The sequence below is a fragment of the Plecotus auritus genome (genome assembly GCF_963455305.1).
Source record: "Plecotus auritus genome assembly, chromosome: 8".
In the NCBI taxonomy this organism is placed as follows: Eukaryota; Metazoa; Chordata; class Mammalia; order Chiroptera; family Vespertilionidae; genus Plecotus; species Plecotus auritus.
Window position 1 is genome coordinate 86,781,696 of NC_137782.1, and position 20,550 is coordinate 86,802,245.

General features: G+C 43.1%; 1 protein-coding gene and 1 pseudogene across 2 annotated transcripts; one reads left to right on the top strand and one right to left on the bottom strand.

Annotated features, from left to right (window-relative positions):
* Window positions 1-286: 286 nt before the first annotated feature.
* On the top strand, window positions 287-4,519 carry LOC308256608 (heat shock cognate 71 kDa protein-like; annotated as a pseudogene). Its single transcript has 2 exons — window positions 287-296; window positions 2,620-4,519. The product of its transcript is annotated as a heat shock cognate 71 kDa protein-like (transcript).
* A 2,864-nt stretch (window positions 4,520-7,383) lies between these two features.
* NANP (N-acetylneuraminic acid phosphatase) lies at window positions 7,384-12,291 on the bottom strand. Its single transcript, XM_080684866.1, has 2 exons — window positions 12,159-12,291; window positions 7,384-8,797 (listed from the first exon to the last, which is right to left on the bottom strand). Exons 1-2 carry the CDS (start codon window positions 12,243-12,245, stop codon window positions 8,141-8,143), a joined length of 744 nt encoding a protein of 247 aa, XP_080540992.1. The 5' UTR covers window positions 12,246-12,291; the 3' UTR covers window positions 7,384-8,140.
* Between the last annotated feature and the right edge of the window lie 8,259 nt (window positions 12,292-20,550).

Sequence of the window (20,550 nt, forward strand, 5' to 3'; positions counted from 1 at the left end):
ACACTGACCACTAGGTACACTGGCTTCTGGATCTCCAATGGGGTGCAGGTCAGCTACTGTCTGAGGCCACCCAGCAGGCACTACAGTGAGAACTACAGTTTTCTCCTCTTTGCTTGGGGTTTGGAGGTTTGGGAGCTGTCTGACCCGGGCTGCAAGTTTGCTAGGTTAAGCTGCAATAAGGCAGGCCATTCATATGCTAAAGCCGCTGCTTGGAGCTTGGGTGGGTTTGTAGGTTGTGTGGGGCGGGGTCTCAGGGCATCACTAGGCTAGGGCGTGGCAAACAGCGATGGCTGCCAGTGAGCCGGCTCTGCGTTTCTGACCACGTCCCCACGTCCCGCGCCCCAGCACAGTAAACAATTATTCCTGCTCGCAGTTCTGCAAGCAAGCCACCCTCACTTTCCGACCCGATGGCAGATAGTCCAGCTTCTCCCCGTAGGAGTTTGGGTTCCCCGCGACTCCCCAGAAACTGGATTTCAGAGTAATCAGGGGCTTGTCTCCCTTCGGGTTGAAAAAAGCAACGCCTGTCGCCAGCCCAGATCGCGCACCTCCGTACCTCAGCTTTTCAGCACTTGTGCTCGTCGCGATGCTCTTTTCTCTTTCCTTCTAGTTGTAGAACTTCCACTCAGCCAGCTTTCCTGTGGTTCTGGGTGATAGACGTTTTGTCTTTTAGTTGTAGTTTTGAAATTGTTTTGCGAGGCAGCAGTTTAGGTGTTTACCTACGCCGCCATCTTGGATCCTCCTGTTTCTCGTTTCTTGAGGTATGCATGTAATGCTATAAACTTCCTTCTCAGGACTACTTTCACTGTGTCTTACAGATTTGGGTTTCTTGTGTGTTCATTTTCATTTGTTTCCAGGAAGTTTTTTATTTCTTCCTTGATCTCTTTGGTAACCCATTCATAGTTTCATAACATACTATTTAGCTTCCATGTGTTTGAATGTTCCAATGTGCATTGGGTTGGAATGTTCTATAAATATAAATTAAATCCATCTGATCTAGTGTGTCATTTAAGGTTGCTGTTTCTGTGTTGAATTTTTGTCTGGAAAATCTATCCAGTGATGTCAATGGAGTGTTCAAGTTCCCTACTATGCCTATGTTGCTGCTGATCTCTCTTTTAAAGTCCTCCAATAGTTTTTAAAAATATATATATCTAGGTTCTCCAATATTGGGTGCATATATGTTTAGCAAGGTTATATCCTCTTGTTGGATCTATTCCTTTAGTATTATGTAGTGACTTTCTTGTCTCTTTTATGGCCTTTGTTTTGAGTTCTGTTTTGTCAGATATAAGTATTCCAATCCAGCTATTTTCATTTCCATTTGCATGGAATATTTTTCCCATCCCTTCACTTTTAATCTTTGTGAGTCTTTTGTTCTGAGATGAGTCTCTTGTAGATAGCATAAATGTGGGTCATGGCTTCTTATCCATTCAGCTACCCTATGTCTTTTGATTGGAACATTTAACTCATTTACATTTAAGATTATTATTGTTAGGTACTTATTTGTTGCCATTTTTATTCTTTTTTAAAAAACTATGTATTTATTTTTATTATTCTTTTTTATCTTTATTGTTGAAAGCATTACAGATGTCCCCTTTTTTTTCTCCCATGACCCTTTCTAGCCGGCACCCACCACGCACTCCAGGCCTTCACCACACTAGTGTGTGTGTGTGTGTGTGTGTGTGTGTGTGTGTGTGTGTTTTAAATCTGAGAAGCTCTTTACTTCACGTTCAATTTTAAATGATATGATAGCCTGATAGTCTTGCTGGATAGAGTAGTCTTGGTTTTAGATCCTTGATTTTCTTCATTACTCTGAATACTTCATGCCATTCCCTTCTGGCTTGTAGTCTTTCTGTTAAAAAATCAGCTGAGCCCTAGCTAGTTTGGCTCAGTAGATAGAGTGTCAGCCTGCAGACTGAAGGGTCCCAGGTTTGATTCCAGTCAAGGGCACATGCCTGAGTGGCAGACTTTATCCCCAGCATGGGTGTGCAGGAGGCAGCCAATCAATGATTCTCTGTCATCATTGATGTTTCTATCTCTCCCTCTCCCTTCCTCTCTGAAATCAATGTGCTTGTTTCTATTTATTAGGTAGATCTGCCACGACTTCCCATCTTGGTGGGCTGGTCTTCTGTAGTAGGTGTCCTGTGGGACCCCATGGTGCTATCTCCTTGATCTCCGGAGCTGTGTGCTCTAGGGATGTTCCTTGTGTGGGTTATGTGAGCCTTCCTCTTGTAATTGGGTTTTAATTGCTGTTGTCCCATTTGTAGGCGGGCTCAACCCTCAGGTGGCTGACTGTGAGGCTTAATGCTGAACATGTCCTACAAACTGTTGTACTGGTGCTGATACCACAGCAGCGATGTTTTGGAGGTCACAGGGAGTTTCCTGCTTGAGTAAGTGTATTTCTGTTGTTGTTGTTATTATTTACTTTATGAGTATGAGTAAAGCTGAATCAATTTTATCATTTCAAAAAACCAACATTTTATTTCATTGATCTTTTGTATTTTTTAGACTTTGTTTTATTTTTTTAAATATATTTTTATTGCTCATTGAATGCGGGGGCGGTTGTTCGGATTGGTCTGTAAAGCCATGCTTAGATACCAGCAACCATGTCTTAAGGACTTGCAGTTGGCATTGATCTTGGCACTACCTACTCTTGTGTGGGTGTCTTCCAGTATGGAAAAGTGGAAATTGCCAACAATCATGGAAACGAAATCATGATGCCCCGAGTTATGTTGCCTATACTGATACTGAACAATTGATCAGTGATGCTGCAAAGAATCAAGTAGCAATGAATCCTACCAACAAAGCTTTTGATGCCAAGTGCTGTTGTTCAATCTGATATGAAGCACTGGCCTTTCATGGTGGTGAATGATGCTGGCAGGCCCAATGTCCAAGTAGAATACAGGAAAAGACAAAAAATTTCTATCCAGAAGAGGTGTCATCTATGGTTTTGATAAAGATGAAGGAAATTGCAGAAGCCTACCTTGGGAAGACTGTTACCAATGCTGTTGTCACAGTACCTGCTTACTTCAGTGATTCTCAGCATCTGGCTACAAAAGATGCTGGAACTATTGCTGGTCTCAATGTACTTAGAATCATCAATGAGCCAACTGCCACTGCTATTGCTTACAGCTTAGACAAAAATATTGGAGCTGAAAGAAACATGCTGATCTTTGACTTAGGAGGTGGCACTTTTGATGTGTCAATTCTCATAACTGAAGATGGAATCTTTGAGGTCAAATCTATAGCTGGGGACACCCACTTAGGTGAAGACTTTGACAACCAAATGGACTTCTGCAGAGTTCATTTCATTGCAGAGTTCAAATGCAAGCATAAGAAGGATATCAGTGAGAACAAGAGGGCTGTCCATTGCCTTCGTACTGCTTGTGAACGTGCTAAGCGTACTCTCTCTTCCAGCACCCAGGCCAGTATTGAGATTGATTCACTTTATGAAGGAATCAACTTCTATACCTCTATTACCCACACTCAATTTGAAGAATTAAATGCTGACCTTTTCCTGGCATCCTGGACCCTGTAGAGAAAGCCCTTTGGGATGCCAAACTTGACAAGTCCCAGATCCATGATATTGTCCTGGAGGGTAGTTCTATCCCTTTCCCCAAGATTCAGAAACTCTGACAGGACTTCTTCAATGGAAAAGAGTTGAATAAGAGCATCAACCCTGATGAGGCTGTTGCTTATGGTGCAGCTGTCCGGTTAGCCATTCTCTCTGGAGACAAGTCCAAAAATATCCAAGATTTGCTGCTGTTGGATGTCATTCCTCTTTCCCTTGGCATTGAGATGGCTGGTGGAGTCATGACTGTCCTCTTCAAGCGTAATACTACCATTCCTGCCAAGCAGACACAGACCTTCACCACCTACTCCAACTATCTGCCTGGTGTGCTCATTCAGGTTTATGAAGGTGAGTGTGCCATGACCCAGGATAACAACCTGCTTGGCAAGTTTGAACTCCCAGGGGTCCCTCCTGTACCTCATGGTGTTCCTCAGATTGAAGTCCCTTTTGATATTGATGCTAATGGCATCCTCAATGTCTCTGCTGTGGATAAGAGTACAGGAAAAGAGAACAAGATTACCATCACTAACGACAAGGGTCGTGTGAACAAGGAAGACTTTGAGCACATGGTCCAGGAAGCTGAGAAGTTCAAAGCTAAAGATGAGAAGCAGTGGGACCAGGTGTCTTCCCAGAAGTTACTTGAATCCTATGCATTCAACATGAAAGCAACTGTTAAAAGATGAAAAACTTCAAGGCAAGATCAATGATGAGGACAAACAAGATTCTTGACAAGTGCAATGAAATCATCATTGGCTTGATAAGAACCAGACTGTGGAAAAGGAAGAATTTGAACATCAGCAGAAAGAGTTGGAAAAAGTCTGCAACCTCATCATTATCAAGTTGTACCAGGGTGCAAGTAGGCATGCCAGGAGGAATGCCTGGGGGCTTTCCTGGTGTAGAGCACCTCCATCTGGTGGTGCCTCCTCTGGGTCCACCATTGAAGAGGTTTATTAAGCCACCTTTGAGCATAGGTTTAGCATTTTTCCATACAAAATATTGAAGGATGCAAATTTGTAGCAAATTCCATGGTAATTTTAAAAGTTGAGCTGCTGCTGCATAGTAAATAACTGGACATTCTTGATACTTAATATGGACTATGTGCACAGGGAAAGTAAATAATGCACTTTATAACACTGAATTGTTAAGTGGAAAATGCGACGTCTTAAAACTAATTAAAATTGGCACCATAAAAAAGAAATAAAATGTATTTTTATTGATTATGTGCCTGACCAGAAATTGAATCGTGACCTCCTGGTTCATAGGTAGACACTCAACCACTGAGCCACGCTGGCCAGGCTCAAGATTTCTTAATATCTTCTGTAATATTCCACTCAGAAGGCAGAAAGCTATGAAGTCCTTCTCTAAAGATGGACATAATTGGAAAATAATATTGCATTCCTTCACTGTATAGAATACAAACTATGAAGACAAACTCAATTATTTCCATTTCTATTCCACATCACTTTTGTTGAAGAACTGCTCACTTAACATTCTAGAAGATATCTTGTTGAGATATGCCACTGTGATCTATGAGTGATGAACCTTTTTTCCAGTTAGTGTTATGGCTATGACACTACCTTCATCTGTGGGATAGCTAAAAGGACAAACCCTCAGTATCTATTAGAGAAATTGTGCACATAATTATTTTTCTGTCAAGATCCCCCACTAAGTTTTTATTTTTATTTTTTTTCTGAACCCCCAAAAAGATAAATGTTTATATGTATTATTAGCTACAACTGTGCCAGGCCCCATTTTAAGTGTTTCTCATATTTTATTTTTTTCCAACAACTTACATGCACTATTATTAAAACTCACTTTTCAGGTGAGAAACAGGCAGGTTAAATGCATCTAAGACCACATTGACAGTTAAAGGGCAGAGACTCAGGATTTAAATATATTCTGGCTCCTGAGAATACATGATCACAGTAACTGCCCTCTGAAATAATTCCAATATTACCATACTAGACCCCCACACAATTTTCTGGAAGCCAATAGTGTCCCATTTATTCTCATAGCACCCAGTTTTACTAGTATGTGCAGAATGACATATATCCATATCCTATTGCACAATTGTCACAAAAACTGTTAGGTGACATGTTCACTCCTAATGGAGTTGTGCTAGAACTACCTACTTACTGTTATCTGGAAGTTACTAGAGTAATCACATCTCCACAAACTTTAAAACTACACCCCTCCTAAGCCTCACTTAATACTTATAATCTACTTATTATGAGACCAGTGTTTCTGATCTTTTCCCCTCCAAGACCTAGCAATTATCATTTTATGTGCTTCAGGCATGAAACAGCTCTGCCCCTAATTGATATAAGAGCAACACCACCAATCAGGCACTATTAAGTTTTTAAATAGCTAAAATATAATTTCTGTCAGTCACATGGGCACCTTACCTGGAACTACACACGAACATACTCTGTTCACAAATGTTCAGTTTTATTTATTTAAAAGACTTGTTTTTATTTCTACCTCACCTGAGGATATGTTTTTATTGATTTGAGAGAGAGAAGGAAGAGAGGGAAAGAGGAAAGGAAGAGAGAGAGAGAGAGACAGAGACAGAGAGAGACAGAGAGAGATGAGAAAAGCGACAGGTTGCCTCCTGTATGTACCAGACCAAGGATGGAACCCACAACCTGGGTATGAGCCCTGACCAGTAATTAAATCCACGACTTTTCGTAAGGGATGATGCTCCAAACAACCAAGCCACACTGTCCAGGGCAACAAATGTTCAGCTTTATAGCAACAGCATCCTGGGACAGTCAATGGCACAGCCACATTTTTAAAATTCAAGAGAAGTAGCCCAGCTGGTGTGGCTCAGTGGTTGAGCGTCAACTGTGAACCAGAAGGTCATTAGATTCCCAGTCAGGGTATATGCCCGGGTTGCGGGCTCAATCCCCACTGTGGGGCATGCAGGAAGTAGCTGATCAATGATTCTCTCTCATCACTGATGTTTCTATCTTTCTCTCCCTCTCTGCAATCAATAAAAATATAGTTTTTAAAAAATCAAGAGAAGTAAACACAATAAGGCTTTTGCACATGGCAGACAATCCATGGAGAGGCATATTTTAGAATCTAAGTAATCCTAACAGAGTCTAATATCTTACTTTAGTAGTTTTTTATACAAAAGTTACAAAAAAACTACCAAAAAAACAACCCAAGTCATTATTTCCTATTTCCTTAATCATTTTACTCTAAGTTGGTGAAATAATGAGACTATCTAGAGAAATTTTTCTAGTTACAAGATGCTTTGCAATGGAGTCATTAATTAGTAAGCTCAAAGTGAACCCTGAATTGGACAGAAATTTGTGAATAATACAATTTCTAAAATTTGAAAAACAGGAGACTTAAAAGGATGGTAACACCAAGAAGAGCAAGTCAAATATTAAAATTGCACCCTGAAATGATTCATAGAAAAACCTAATTTTCTATTAGTTTTTGTCACATGCATGGAACTATTCAGAGTAGAGAACAGATGGGGAGGTGGGGATGAAAGTGCCTGGTGAGGCTGTGCCAAGACAATTCCCTTCTGATGTATCCACAAAAGGAAAATGACTTTTATGGATTGCAGTTATCTTCAAGACAGTCTAGTTCCCTCAACTCCATTGTGTGCCTGGGAGAAGATAGTAAAAATACTTCCTTAAGCGGTAAGACTAATAGGAAACTACAAGCTCACTCTGGAAAGATGTGATAATAGGAGTACTAGATGCTGAATTTTTTACAGCTTTTAAAAAAAATGTATTTTTATTGATTTCAGAGAGGAAGGGAGAGGGAGAGAGATAGAAACATCAATGATGAGAAACGCTAGTCAGGTTTAACAGCTTTTTCTATTGGAGGAATCTATTTGTCATATTTATAGCATAGGAAAATTGGAGGCCCCTCAGAAAAGGTAATGCAGAAAAATTAGATTAATAAAAGAAAAGATACATTTAAGTAGGCAAAAAAAAATGGCATATATATTTTCAAAAATATACAAAATAATCTCATATGAAATGCCTTGATTTGCATGTGACCTAGTACTTATTTCATATTAACCAGATCCAGTTGTCCTATTACATGTTTTAGAATATCTATTTTTTTAAAGTTCTAAAGTTTTTTTAAATATACATTGATTTCAGAGAGGAAGGGAGAGGGAGAAAGAGATATATATCTCAATGATCAGAGAGAATCATTGATTGGCTGCCTCCAGCATGCCCCCTACTGGGGATCGAGCCCGCAACCAAGGCATGTGCTCTTGACCAGAATCAAACCTGGGACCCTTTAGTCCGCAGGCCAACGCTCTATCCACTGAGCCAAACTGGCTAGGGCTAGAATGTCTATTTTAAAAAAATATTTATTTTTAAAGTCAGTACATAAAACCTGTATTTGTATACCCATATATAAGCTATCCTGCTTGGTATCTCATTGGATCCAAGATGCTAAAAGATTAATAAAACAAAATTTTAAAAACCTCAGTCACAGATTAACAAATAATATATTTATTCAAGTTTTGTCAATCACACTACTAAAAGTAACTTGTACTAATTTATTCTAGGTTTCCAGACAGACCATGTCTTTTTATTTGCTTTAAACTGACATACTGACTTTGCAGTCTATATTTTGTAAGAGAGCAGGTAACTCTAGCACAGAAGAAACTATATAATGTGGCACGGGCGATGACTTCAGTGGTATTATTCCATTTTTATTTATCCAGACTGTTGCTTTCAGCCCGGCATTGAGGCCTCCTTGTATATCGGTTTCTAGTGTGTCACCAACCATCACACAGTCCCCAGGCTGTACTCCAAGGAGATCACAGCAGTAATAAAATATGGAAGGTGCTGGTTTCTCTTCTTTCTGTTCTCCACCTACGACGATGGCGTCAAAATAGGACTGACAAGCACAAGCCTCGATCTTCTCCCTCTGGGTCTGTCTATCTCCATTTGTTAATAAAAGTAGGCAGACATCCTTTCGAAGTTCAGTGAGCATGGCTTTGACATCTTCTGCTAGTGTCATATGCTGTAAACGCGTAGATTTCCACAGAAAATAACATTCTTCAGCCAATTCCCTATTGGCTGCACCACCCTTTGTTTCCTGAATTGCTTCCTCCCAGTGTGAAGTCCTTTGATCAGTAATGCATATATTGGAAGGGTGAAAACATTCCTTGCTGAGTTTAACTTGAACTTTGTCACAAATTATTTCAGCCTCTTCTTTGTAATGGTATTTTGATTGTAAGAGCTTTATCACCTAAGTAAAGGAAAACAGCTCCATTAACACACTTTATGTCTTTAATAGTATGCCATGAGATGTGATCCTATAAACCCAGAGCAAAAAGATTCTAACTCCACTCTTTTTCCCCCAATAGTATTTATTATTATTATTATTTTTATAGGATATTATTATTTTAGAGGATATGTTCTTCATTGATTTTTAGAGAGAGGGAAGGAGAGAGGGAGGGAGAATCTACAATGTGAGAAACATTCATCGGCTACCCCCTGCATGCACCCTGACTGGGGATCAAACCCACAACCCAGGCATGTACCCCAACTGGGAACCAAACCCACAACCCCACCTGGGTGCACTGGACGACACTCTAGCCTACTGGCCAGGGCTCCACTCCAAGAGAGCTGTCAAAAGGCAGGTCTATTATCATACCATTTCCATTGGGAATTGGTCTTATTTTTAAAGAACACCAGAATAAAGATCTCCCAACCTCTCTAGACAGCTCATTTCTCTCTCTCTCTCTCTCTCTCTCTCTCTCTCTCTCTCTCTCTCTCTATATATATATATATATATATATATATATACCAATTTCTATTCTATAAACATTCCTCATATACAACTAATAAAAATCCTTCTTTTAGCAGTTTAAGTCCACCACATTACATTCTGGTCATAAACACATGAACTTGTACTTATAGTTAGTAAAATATTTAAAATTTCTAACTATCATTTAGACGCTTTCCAGAAATAACACTAGTTCACCTCACCTTTTCTTTTAAAAAAAAAATTTTTTTTTAATCAATTACAGAAAGGAAGGGAGAGGGAGAAAGGAATAAAACATCAATGATGATAGAATCATTGATTGGCTGCCTCCTGCATGCCCCCTACTGGGGAATCAAGGCTGAAACCCTGGCATGTGCCCTGACTGGGAATCAAACCTTGACCTTCTGGTTCACAGGTCAATGCTCAACCACTAAGCCACACCTGCTGGGCTAATTCTATACTTTTAAAAACGTGTATGTAGCTCTAATGGAATCAAGCATGTTCTGTGATTTCAGCAGTTTAATGATCCAGTGCTTCTTCCAAACCTAGGTTTCTAGATTTTTAAAATTTTAAGTAGTTTTGAGTCACTCTCTTTGCTACCCTGGTTCTGATTCCCTCTTCAGGATTAAGCACACCTCCTCATGTCTCCACAGCTCTTTATCTTGGCTTTTATTACATTACTAGAGGCCCAGTGCATGAAAATTCATGCACTGGAGGGGGGGTCCCTCAGCCCGGCCTGCCCCCTCTCACAGTCCAGGAGCCCTCAGGGGCAGGAGGCGACCCAGCGTTCAGGGGAAGGCGTCGCCCCCATCACACCTCTGCTGCTGCCACTGCTGGGAGTGCAAGCCTCGGCCGGCCCTAGTTACCTGAGCCTTGGGCGGCTGGGCAGCTGCCATTGGCAGCTTGCCTGCACCTCAGGCTGGCCCTGGGCATTGGGGGGCTGAGGGGACTGGGGGACTCCAGAGGCAGGCGCAGAGCGGTCAGACCCGCCTGGGGGTGAGCCTGGCCGTGCTGTGCACCTGCCGCTCCAGAGGGGCTGAGGGGACTGGGTGCCACCATCTTTGAGGGCATGACAGTCTATTAGCATATTCCCTCCTTATTGCCTGTGGGTGCCACCATCTTTGTGAGGGTCTGATGGTCAATTAGCATATTCCCTCTTTATTAGATAGGAGGTTCTTATTCATTTGGCCTGTCTTCTAATACTTACTAAGACCCTAAATGTGGCAAGCATTATACCCAGTGCTTACATACATTATTTCTACCTTTCTAACTCTCTAAGAGTTCCTTTGTTGAGATGAGGAAATAGAAGTTCAAGATTGTTACATAACTTTGCACAAGCTGGGATTTTAACCCACACTTGCCTACTTCCAAAGTCCACATGCTTGCCTTTACACACTTGTAAAGTTGCACAAGTTGCTATTAGGCACTTGGAGACTGGGTCTCTTGTCTCCATGACATTATCTGATGAGGAAATTAGGTATTCAACCACCACAAATACTAGGGTGAGTGCTACGACAATCTTATGTCAACTGTGGAAATAAAAAGGATCAAGTCATTCCACAGGATTGCTGGATAAGGCTTATCAGAGGAAGTAATATTTAAAGCAGTTACCACGCCCCTAAGGTGGGAATGGGAAGACGATAAAAATCATTCTAAAGAGAAGGAACAGAATGAACAAAGACACAGAGCTTGGAATTTTGTAAACTGGGAAAAGCAAGAAGCTTAGTTCAGCCAAAATGAAAGTCATGTGAGGGAGGATGCTAAGAGATGAGACTAGACGCTGTTTGGAATCAGTCTGTAAAGGACCATGAGTCCCAGGCTATAACAGATGCTACCCAAATCACCTTGGCACACACGATTCCCATGTACATCAATGGCTTCACACTGTAAGTACTTGGGCTTCTCTGCCTAGGGCTTTATTTGGCCTCAGGGGCACCCATAAACACATAGGCTGAGGCCCAAGTGTTGCCTGGGAGCAGGCCTCAACCAATGAGGAACGGAAATTGGTGAATCAATATCACAGCTTTCTTGCTCCTTGGGAGGAACATAACGTATGTTATGCTATCTCAAGAATTCCCCAATTATTCACAACAGGAAACTGAACATATACTATCTCAAGAATTCCCCAATTATTCACAACAGGAAACTGCTCATTTATGTAAACTGTATTCAATTCCTTCACTTCCCTTACTCCACCACTCCCTGGGATCACAGGAGAAGAATTTCGGCAGTGAAAATTCTCTAGAATCGATTAAGTCCAGGTTCACAACTGATAGTTGTGTAACTTCCTAGGTCTCCTCAAAGATCCTCTGAAACTGAGCTGGCTTAGCTCATGGTTGAGCTTCGACCTATGAACCAGGAAGTCACGCTGGATTCCCGGTCAGGACACAGGACTGGGTTATGGGTTCGATCCCGAGTGTGGGGCAAGCAGGAGGCAGCGATCAATGATTCTCATCATTTATGTTTCTATCTCTCTCTCCCTTCCTCTGAAATCAATAAAAATATATTAAATAAGAAAGCGAGGTGACAGGCTTCCTACGTTTTTGTTCAACTCTGCCATCGTGTCAGCTTTAATGACATCTTTCTGGGTCCCAAAGCGCTGGAACGAATTTCAAGAGCCTGTGAGTAGAAAGGCAGGTAACCCAAGCCTCCAGGCTTGAGGGCAGGCAGCCTCCCAGCCCACCCATCCTTTCCTGCCGCTCCCGCACAGGAGTCTCAAAGTAGCAGAGGCCAGAGTTCCGGGTCCCCTGCGGGATCCCGCACCCCGGGCGCCGGGTAAGCGGAGGAGGGAGGACATTAAGAGAAGGGAACCGGGGGAGGACTGCGGGTACCGGGAAATTACCTCCAACATGCCTTTTCTACTGGCCCCCGCCGTGTCGATGAGCGTGTTGTCCAGGTCAAAGAAAACGGCGCGCACGCTTAGCCCCATCCCAACAGCTACTGGACTACAAGATGCTCCAACTCTCGCCTCATCGGCGCATGCGCAAGGCAGGTCACTGGACAACGAACCCCTGGGCGGAGCTTTATGAGTCACCTGACCCTCCCGTGCCCCTCCCCCTTCCCCTTCCCAATGCCAGCGAGATCCGGTGGCACTCCCGAACGGAGGTCTCTAGGCTGCGCCGCAGGCGGATAACTGCCATCCCCACGGGAGTGGTTACCTGATCAGCGTGCGCTTTCCTCCTTTGTACCTGCTTTCTGCTAATCTCTTTTTTCCTTTTGCTGTCCAGGGGCGGGGTTGGGGAGGCGTTGTTGGAGGTGGGATTGTGACGTCTGGCGCTTAGGAAGGAGACTGAGAAGCTGGCTTTTCCGGGTAGGCGTGTAGGCTGCAGGGGGGCCGGTGTGTTTATTGAATGCGGAGCTGCTGGGGCTCTGAAATGTCACTGGGCCTTTGCCTTAAGTTAGGGTACCTGTGTGTCTAGTATACTAAGTCTGCGACCATGGCTATGGTGGGTCACCGTTAATAACGGAGCGTAAGAAATGTCCAAACCTGCCCTAGCTTGGATAGAGCATGGGCATGCCCACTGAAGGGCCCGTTGGATTCCGATCAAGGGCACATGTCCGGGTGCAGGCTCGATCCCCAGTAAGGGGCGTGCAGGAGGCAGCCAATCAATGATTCTCGCCATTGATGTTTCTCTCTCTCTCTCCCTCGCCCTTCCTCTCTGCAGTAAATTAAAATACATTTTTTTAAAAATGTCCAAACCTGTTGAGAACTTATATGAGTTTATTTGAGCCAAATTGATCATTGTGGGGAAGCAAAATCTCCATGGATTAAGAAAATGCTCTGGAGAATGGCAGTTTTACAGCTTACTTTATACATTAGAATAAAAGGGGGAGAAGTAAGGATGGTTACATGAAATCCATTGGTGGTAGAGCAAGGGGGTAGGAGAAGGCAAAGCGGGGAAATCTCTGGGATTGGATAAAAAACAAACTGGAGAGACACACACTACTTTTACATTAGTGGGTACTGTTAGGGTCCCCAAGGAGGAATGCCCAAGGCCAGAAGTGCTAAGGGATTATACATTTATTAGGTCATCTGGATACCAGATGGGCTGAGCCCCAAAATGGCACCAGCACCCAGGGACAGGGAGTCAGAGATTTTAAAGGACCCTAGGCAGGCCTTTTCAGTGGGGAGTTCTGAGTGGGTCCAGATACTGGGCAAGTCTGGAGTGGAAAGTTACTGGTCTTAGCAAATGGAATGTGGTCTAAGTGGAAAGAAATGTCGGTTGCAAAATGATCTAAAGGTCAGTTTCCTAGGGAAGAGGGTATCGTTTCTTATTTGATCAAATCTAATATTCCAGCCTTTCCGTTTTATGGAATAGGTATGGAGGCCATTTCTTCCATAGTTACTTCCTGCTGAGGGGAAGGAGGGTCATCAAGATCATAAGGGGCTGGATGGACTTTGAGTGTAGTCACTGGAACACTGTACAGATTCCTTATGTTTGGAGCGAAGGGTTGCAGCAGCATGATTTCCCCAAAAGACTGGTTGGTGAAGGCTCGAAAGCTGTCCTGAAGGAAAGATGAAAAATTGTGCAGAATTCCTCATGGACCAAAAAAGAGGATGAGGAATAGGAATGTTAATGGTCCTGTGAAGGGAAGTAGCCAGATATACCAATTTATATCTTTAGCCAGTCGTCTCATGAATTTGATTGACCTTCTCTAATCTTTGTGACCCTTTCTATTAATTTTTGGCAGCATCCCTGACTAGGCCAGACTGATTTACATAAAAACAACATCCTATCCTATCTAATAAAAGGCTAATCTGCAAATCAACCAAATGGTGGAACAACTGGTCACTATGACGTGCACTGACCACCAGGGGGCAGATGCTCAATGCAGGAGCTGCCCCTTGGTGGTCAGTGCTGGGAGCGCCACTCAGCCAGAAGCCCTGAGCCGGGCTCATGGCTGGCAAGCACAGCGGTGGTGGTGGGAGCCTCTGCTGCAGCCTCTCCTGCCTCCAAGGCAACACAGGGAGCGGGCCTAAGCCATCAGTCGGACATCCCCCGAGGGCTCTTGGACTGCAAGAGGGCACAGGCTGGGCTGAGGGACCCCCCCCCCAAGTGCACGAATTTTGTGCACTAGGCTTCTAGTTAAAAATAAAACTTTTGAAGATATTAAACTGAACTAGAGTCTAACATCCACAACTGCATATATGGAATCTATTGAAACACACATTTTCCCTCCTAAAATCATGCTTTAAAAAAAAATCTTTGTTGTTGAAAATAATACATATGTCCCCTTTTTTCCCCCATTGACTCCCTCCAGACTATCCCCTAACCCAGGCCTTAACCACCCTATTCTCTGTGTCCACGGGTTATGTGTATGTGCATACAAATTCTTTGGCTGATTACCTCCCACCCACTCACCTCCCTCACCTTCCCTTGAGATTCCGCACTTTATTCCATGCTTCCATTTCTCTGGATCCAATCTGTTCATCAATTTATATTGTTTACTTAGGTTCCACATATCAGTGAAATCATGTTTTACTTGTTTCTCTGACTGGCTTAGCATAATATTCTCCAGGTCCTTCCATGCTGTCTCAAAGGGTAAAAGATTCTTCTTCTTTACTGCTGCATAATATTCCATGGTATAAATGTACCACAGCTTTTTTTTTATCCACTCACCTTTATTTTTATTAAAGAGCCAAATTAAGACCAATTTATTTACTGCATTAAGTCTAGTTACAATTTGGCCTGATAGTTTGCATGAACACAATAAGAATAGAAATTGATTATGCAGGCTTTTAAAAACCTGCTTTGCTGGAATCTCATGGCTGAGCTTTAATTAGCCCCTCAGGGCAAAGAAACTGAGCCACCTAGTTGCCATCAGGTTTTCCTGCACTACCTGTAGACTTGGGTGAATTCTACAAGTTGTTGAGGTCCCCAATGATGTTTTGGGGTACTTTCCTTGCCGTCTCTCAGGAAAGCAACCTTCATTCCTTACCTGCAAAGACTGCCATAAAACACATGATCAAGCAGGGTACCAGGCTTTTTTCTTGTAAGTGGCTTTTGATTGGCTTTGATCAGTTTTGAGAATGCTTTCTGGTGGTACCCAGAGTCCAGGCACATCTTTTTTTATACATGACATCCCAGTCCAAATCTTGGTTAATAAAACCACAATTGGAAACTGGTCTTATTGAATTCATGCAAAGAAACATATTGTCATGAATCACTCATTAAGAATTGCAAATTCTAGAGGAGTCAGGGAGGAAGAAAAATATATAATTTACCAAATTGTTTTAATGTACCAAAATGAGATTTATTCTATTAACTTAATTTGTCCTTGAGTGTGGTCAGCAGATGGAACTAATGGGATTTCTGCTGTCTCCCTAAGTAGTTGATTTAAGCTATTTTCCCTCTGGCTGGGGAGGAATAGTGCACATTATTTACTCTTAAGTGTCCTTGGTTTAGGGAAGATAGGATTTACTAGATGGTTGCAAACTGCTGTTTAACTATCAGTTTCCCTATTATTATTGTCCTGGCTTACTGGCCTGTGTCATTTTTTAAAAATATATTTTATTGATTTTTTACAGAGAGGAAGGGAGAGGGATAGAAAGTTAGAAACATTGATGAGAGAGAAACATCGATCAGCTGCCTCCTGCACACCCCCTACTGGGGATGTGCCTGCAACCAAGGTACATGCCCTTGACCAGAATCAAACCTGGGACCCTTCAGTCTGCAGGCTGATGCTCTATCCACTGAGCCAAACCAGCTACGGCTGGCCTGTCTCATTTATACACTAGAGGCCTGGTGCATGAATTCATGCATGGGTGGGGCCTGGCCAGCCCGCCCCTGGTCCAACTCACAATCAAACTCCCGGCCGAGGGGACAATTTGCATATTAGCCTTTTATTATATAGGATTTCTCCCTATAAATCTTCTATAACTTTCACAAACCTTCTTACAACTTTAACTCACTTTCTTTTTCCTTCAAAATGCATGCCCATGCCTCATGTCTTCTATTACCAAAACCATACAATTTATTTCCAATTTAATTAGAATTCTTAGGATTTTCCAATTGATAACCAGAACAGTGAGTTGAGGTTTTTCCCGGGGTCATGTCTCACAATGCCGAAGAATGAGCTCTGCAGACCAGAAGATATAAGCAAAAGTGTGGAAAATTTATTATAAGCAGATTCAGACTCCCCTCACAGGGTCAGGGGGGCAATAATGGGCTTCCCCCCTTAAACCTTGTAGTCAAGGGGTATATATTTCCTACAAGTCTGCTCTATGTCTACCTGTGTCATCACCTGATTGAGTCCCTCATTGTTCTTGCTCAGCAACAGATCTGAACTGTCCCTGTTTCTATGTGTTCTTGCTTTATTCCTATGCTGAACTTTCTATGTTTTCATATACCTAGTTGTTGCAGGCCCTCCCTTGGTTTTCCATGCCTCCCGCTTTGTGTCCCAAAACATTTTATTATTTCAGCACGGTTGGTTTCTGTGGTTAGGCTGTTCAAACTGCTGTGTCTGCCCTGCCTATGTTCCACCTGCCTTTGTTTTCTACTGGACCCCTGCCCTATCTGCCTGCGTTTCAAATTAACCCTTTCACAATGATAACCAAAAAGTAAACAACCAGCATTTCTTAGGTTGACATTTATAAACACTCACTTTCAAGAAATAAAGCATGACATTACATTAACAGTTCCACATCTACTTTATAGATTTTCTATGACAAAAGCTAAAATCAGGTGAACTTAAAACTTGTTGAAATATTTATTTTTATTTTTATTTTTTTTTTTATATTTTATTGATATTTCACAGACAGGAAGGGAGAGGGATAGAGAGCTAGAAACATCGATGAGAGAGAAACATCGATCAGCTGCCTCCTGCACACCTCCCACTGAGGATGTGCCCGCAACCAAGGTACATGCCCTTGACCGGAATCGAACCCGGGACCTTTCAGTCCGCAGGCCGACGCTCTATCCACTGAGCCAAACCGGTTTCGGCGAAATATTTAGATGTTTATCATTTAACCCAGCAATGTTCCAAAGCTTTTAAGTTACCAAATACTTTGGAAATTTATGTATAGGCATATGAGTCTGGAGAAAGGCAGAGCGGGGGGTTGGGTGGGGGCAGACGTGGAGCAGGCCCCACAGCCTGTTCTAAGACTGCAGTTTCCAGGCCTCCAGCCACTTAGATTTAAAACTGCCACATTTTTCCTTAGAGATAACATGCTAAGTTTTGGGTGATAATGAGTTTAGCTTCTAATAGTAGCAGAACTGTTAAGTAAGCATTTGCAGTTTTATAGTAAAGAAAGTTGTTCCTTTTTTGGGGGGGGGGGAGGAGGCACTAAGGTGAGAGCAATTTTTAGAGCATTAAGGGGGTGAGAATACTGGCCTTGAGATCTATAGGCTCAGCGAGGGTTCCCTTCTCCATGCCTTAGACAGATTTTACGAGAAGACTAAAGTTGGGAACCCAGAGGTGAAAGTATCCAGCAAGCCTGAGAAAGGAGAGTATTTCTTGTCTAGAGGAGAGGACAGGCATGGAGGATATAAGGCATTTGTGGTCTAAGGTAATGGCTAGACCAGCCTTGGGCAAACTACGGCCCGCGGGCCAGATCCGGCTGTTCTATCTGGTTCTCTTGCTCTCCCCTCCGCTCCTTTACTTTGAATTTATATTAGTTCACACTAACACTCCATCCATGCTTTTGTTCCAGCCCTCCGGTCCAGTTTAAGAACCCATTGTGGCCCTCGAGTCAAAAAGTTTGCCCACCCCTGGGCTAGACTTTGTGGGATGAAAGTGAAACTGAGGTAGGTGACTGTGGTTCAGGACAACTGGGCTTTATAAGGGGCTGCCCAGTAGCCCTGGTTGGGCACCGAGGTAGAACGACAAAATAGTGCACAAAGCGGGTATTTAGTAAGATTCAGTGTAGTGGTGAGGTGGCTAATGGCTGTGAGACTAATCCATCAACTCCCATAATAGACACTAAGGAGGGGACAAGGGTCTCAGTGAATTCAGGGAGGGCAGATTAAGTGGCCCCTTAATCTGACTCTAATCCTAACCCTAACCCTTTCCTTAAACCTATTCCTAACAATAATCCTAACCCTACACATAGACCTAATGTTAAACCTAATCCTAAATTTAGCCCTAATTCTAAACTTAACTCTAACCCTAACCCTAACTATCATCTTACTAAACTATAACCCTAGCCCAGCCAGCATGGCTCAGTAGTTGTGTGTGGACCTATGAACCAGGAGGTCACGGTTCAATTCCCAGTCAGTGCACATGCCCAGGTTGCGGGCTCGATCCCCACTGTGGGGTGTGCAGGAGGTAGCCGATCAATGATTCTCTCTCATCATTGATGTTTCTATCTCTCTTTCTCCCTTCCTCTCTGAAATCAATAGATTTTAAGAAATATATTTTAAGAAAAACAACCCTAGCTCTAGCATTAGCTCAAAACCTACCCATAGCCCTAACCTTACACTAGACCTAGCACTGACACTAACCCTAACACTAAACCTAAACTTAGCCCCAGCCCTAACCTAAACCCTAACCCTAACAATCATCTAACTTTAACTCATAACTGTCCCCAAACGAGCCCTAACAATAAGCCTAACTTTAATGTTAACCTAATTCTAATCCTAACCCTATTATAGCCATAAACCTATCCTTAAACTTAACCCTAACTGTATTATTCACTTTAGTCCTAGCCCCAAACTTAACCCAACCATAACTCTAACCATTTAACTAGCCCCAACATTAAACCTAACTCAAAACCTTACACTAATTCTAGCCCTAATCTTAACCCTATTCTTAAATATAACCCTAACCATAAACCTAATCCTAAACTTAGCCCTATCCCTTCCCTCTAGCCTTAACCTTAAACCTAGTCTTAACTTTAACTATAACCCTAAACTTAGCCTTAAACCTAACCCAAAACCTAACACTAACCCTAGAGCTAGACCTCACCCTAATCCAAAATCTAACCCTATCTTTAATCCTAATCCTAAACATAAACCTAATTGTAAACATAACCCTAACTCTAGACTTACTAGTAGATCTAGCTTTAACTTTATAACTAACCCTATTTGTAACCATAACCCTAACTGTAGACCTAGCCTTAAAACTATCCCTATCTATAATAATAAAAGCGTAATATGCTAATTAAACCAGACAGCTGAAAGACCTTCCAGACATCATTGCAGACGTCCTTCCAGATGAAGCCACCGTGGCAGGGGCAGAGGCGGTTAGGGGCGATCAGGAAGGCAGGTGAGTGGTTAGTGGCGATCAGGCAGGCAGGCGAGTGGCTAGGGACGATCAGGCAGGCAGGCGAGCGATTACAGGCGATCAGGCAGGCAGGCAAGCAGTTAGGGGCTATTAGGCAGGCAGGCAAGCAGGGCAGTGGTCAGCAAACTCATTAGTCAACAGAGCCAAATATCAATAGTACAACGATTGAAATTTCTTTTGAGAGCCAAATTTTTTAAACTTAAACTTCTTCTAACGCCACTTCTTCAAAATAGACTTGCCCAGGCCGTGGTATTTTGTGGAAGAGCCACACTCAAGGGGGCAAAGAGCCTCATGTGGCTCGCGAGCCACAGTTTGCCGACCACAGAGTTAGGGGCATCAGGCAGGCAGAGGTGGTAAGGGGCGATCAGGGGCGATCAGGCAGGCAGGCAAGCAGTTAGGGGCGATCAGGCAGGCAGGTGAGCGGTTAGGGACAATCAGGCAAACAGGGAGAGTGGTTAGGGCCAATCAGGCAGGCAGGCAGGCAGAGGGGTTAAGGGCAATCAGGCAGGCAGGAAGAGTGGTTAGGGTGATCAGGCAGGCAGGTAGGTGAGCGGTTAGGAGCCAGCGGTCCTGGATTGTGAGAGGGATGTCCGACTGCCAGTTTAGGCCCCATCCCGCAGGGATCCCTGTGGGATTGAGCCTAAACCAGCAGTTGGACATCCTCCAAGGGGTCCTGGATTGTGAGAGGGTACAGGCCTGGCTGAGGGACCCCCCTCAGTGCACAAATTTCATGCACCGGGCCTCTATCTATACTAATAATAGAGGAATATGCAAATTGCCTGGGACGCCATCACGTAACAACCGTTCAGCAGGCTGCATCCCTGCCCCTTGCTCAGGCAGCTGTGAGGCCCAGGGTAGGTAGGATAGGATACAATAGGAGGGGATAAGAAAGGAGAGGGAGAGGAAGGCAGGCCTGCATGCAGACAGGCCAAGAGGAGAAACATAAATACAGAAAGGGAATAAGAAAAAGACGCAGGAATGGAAAAGGGAAGGAAATGCGGGGCTGCACG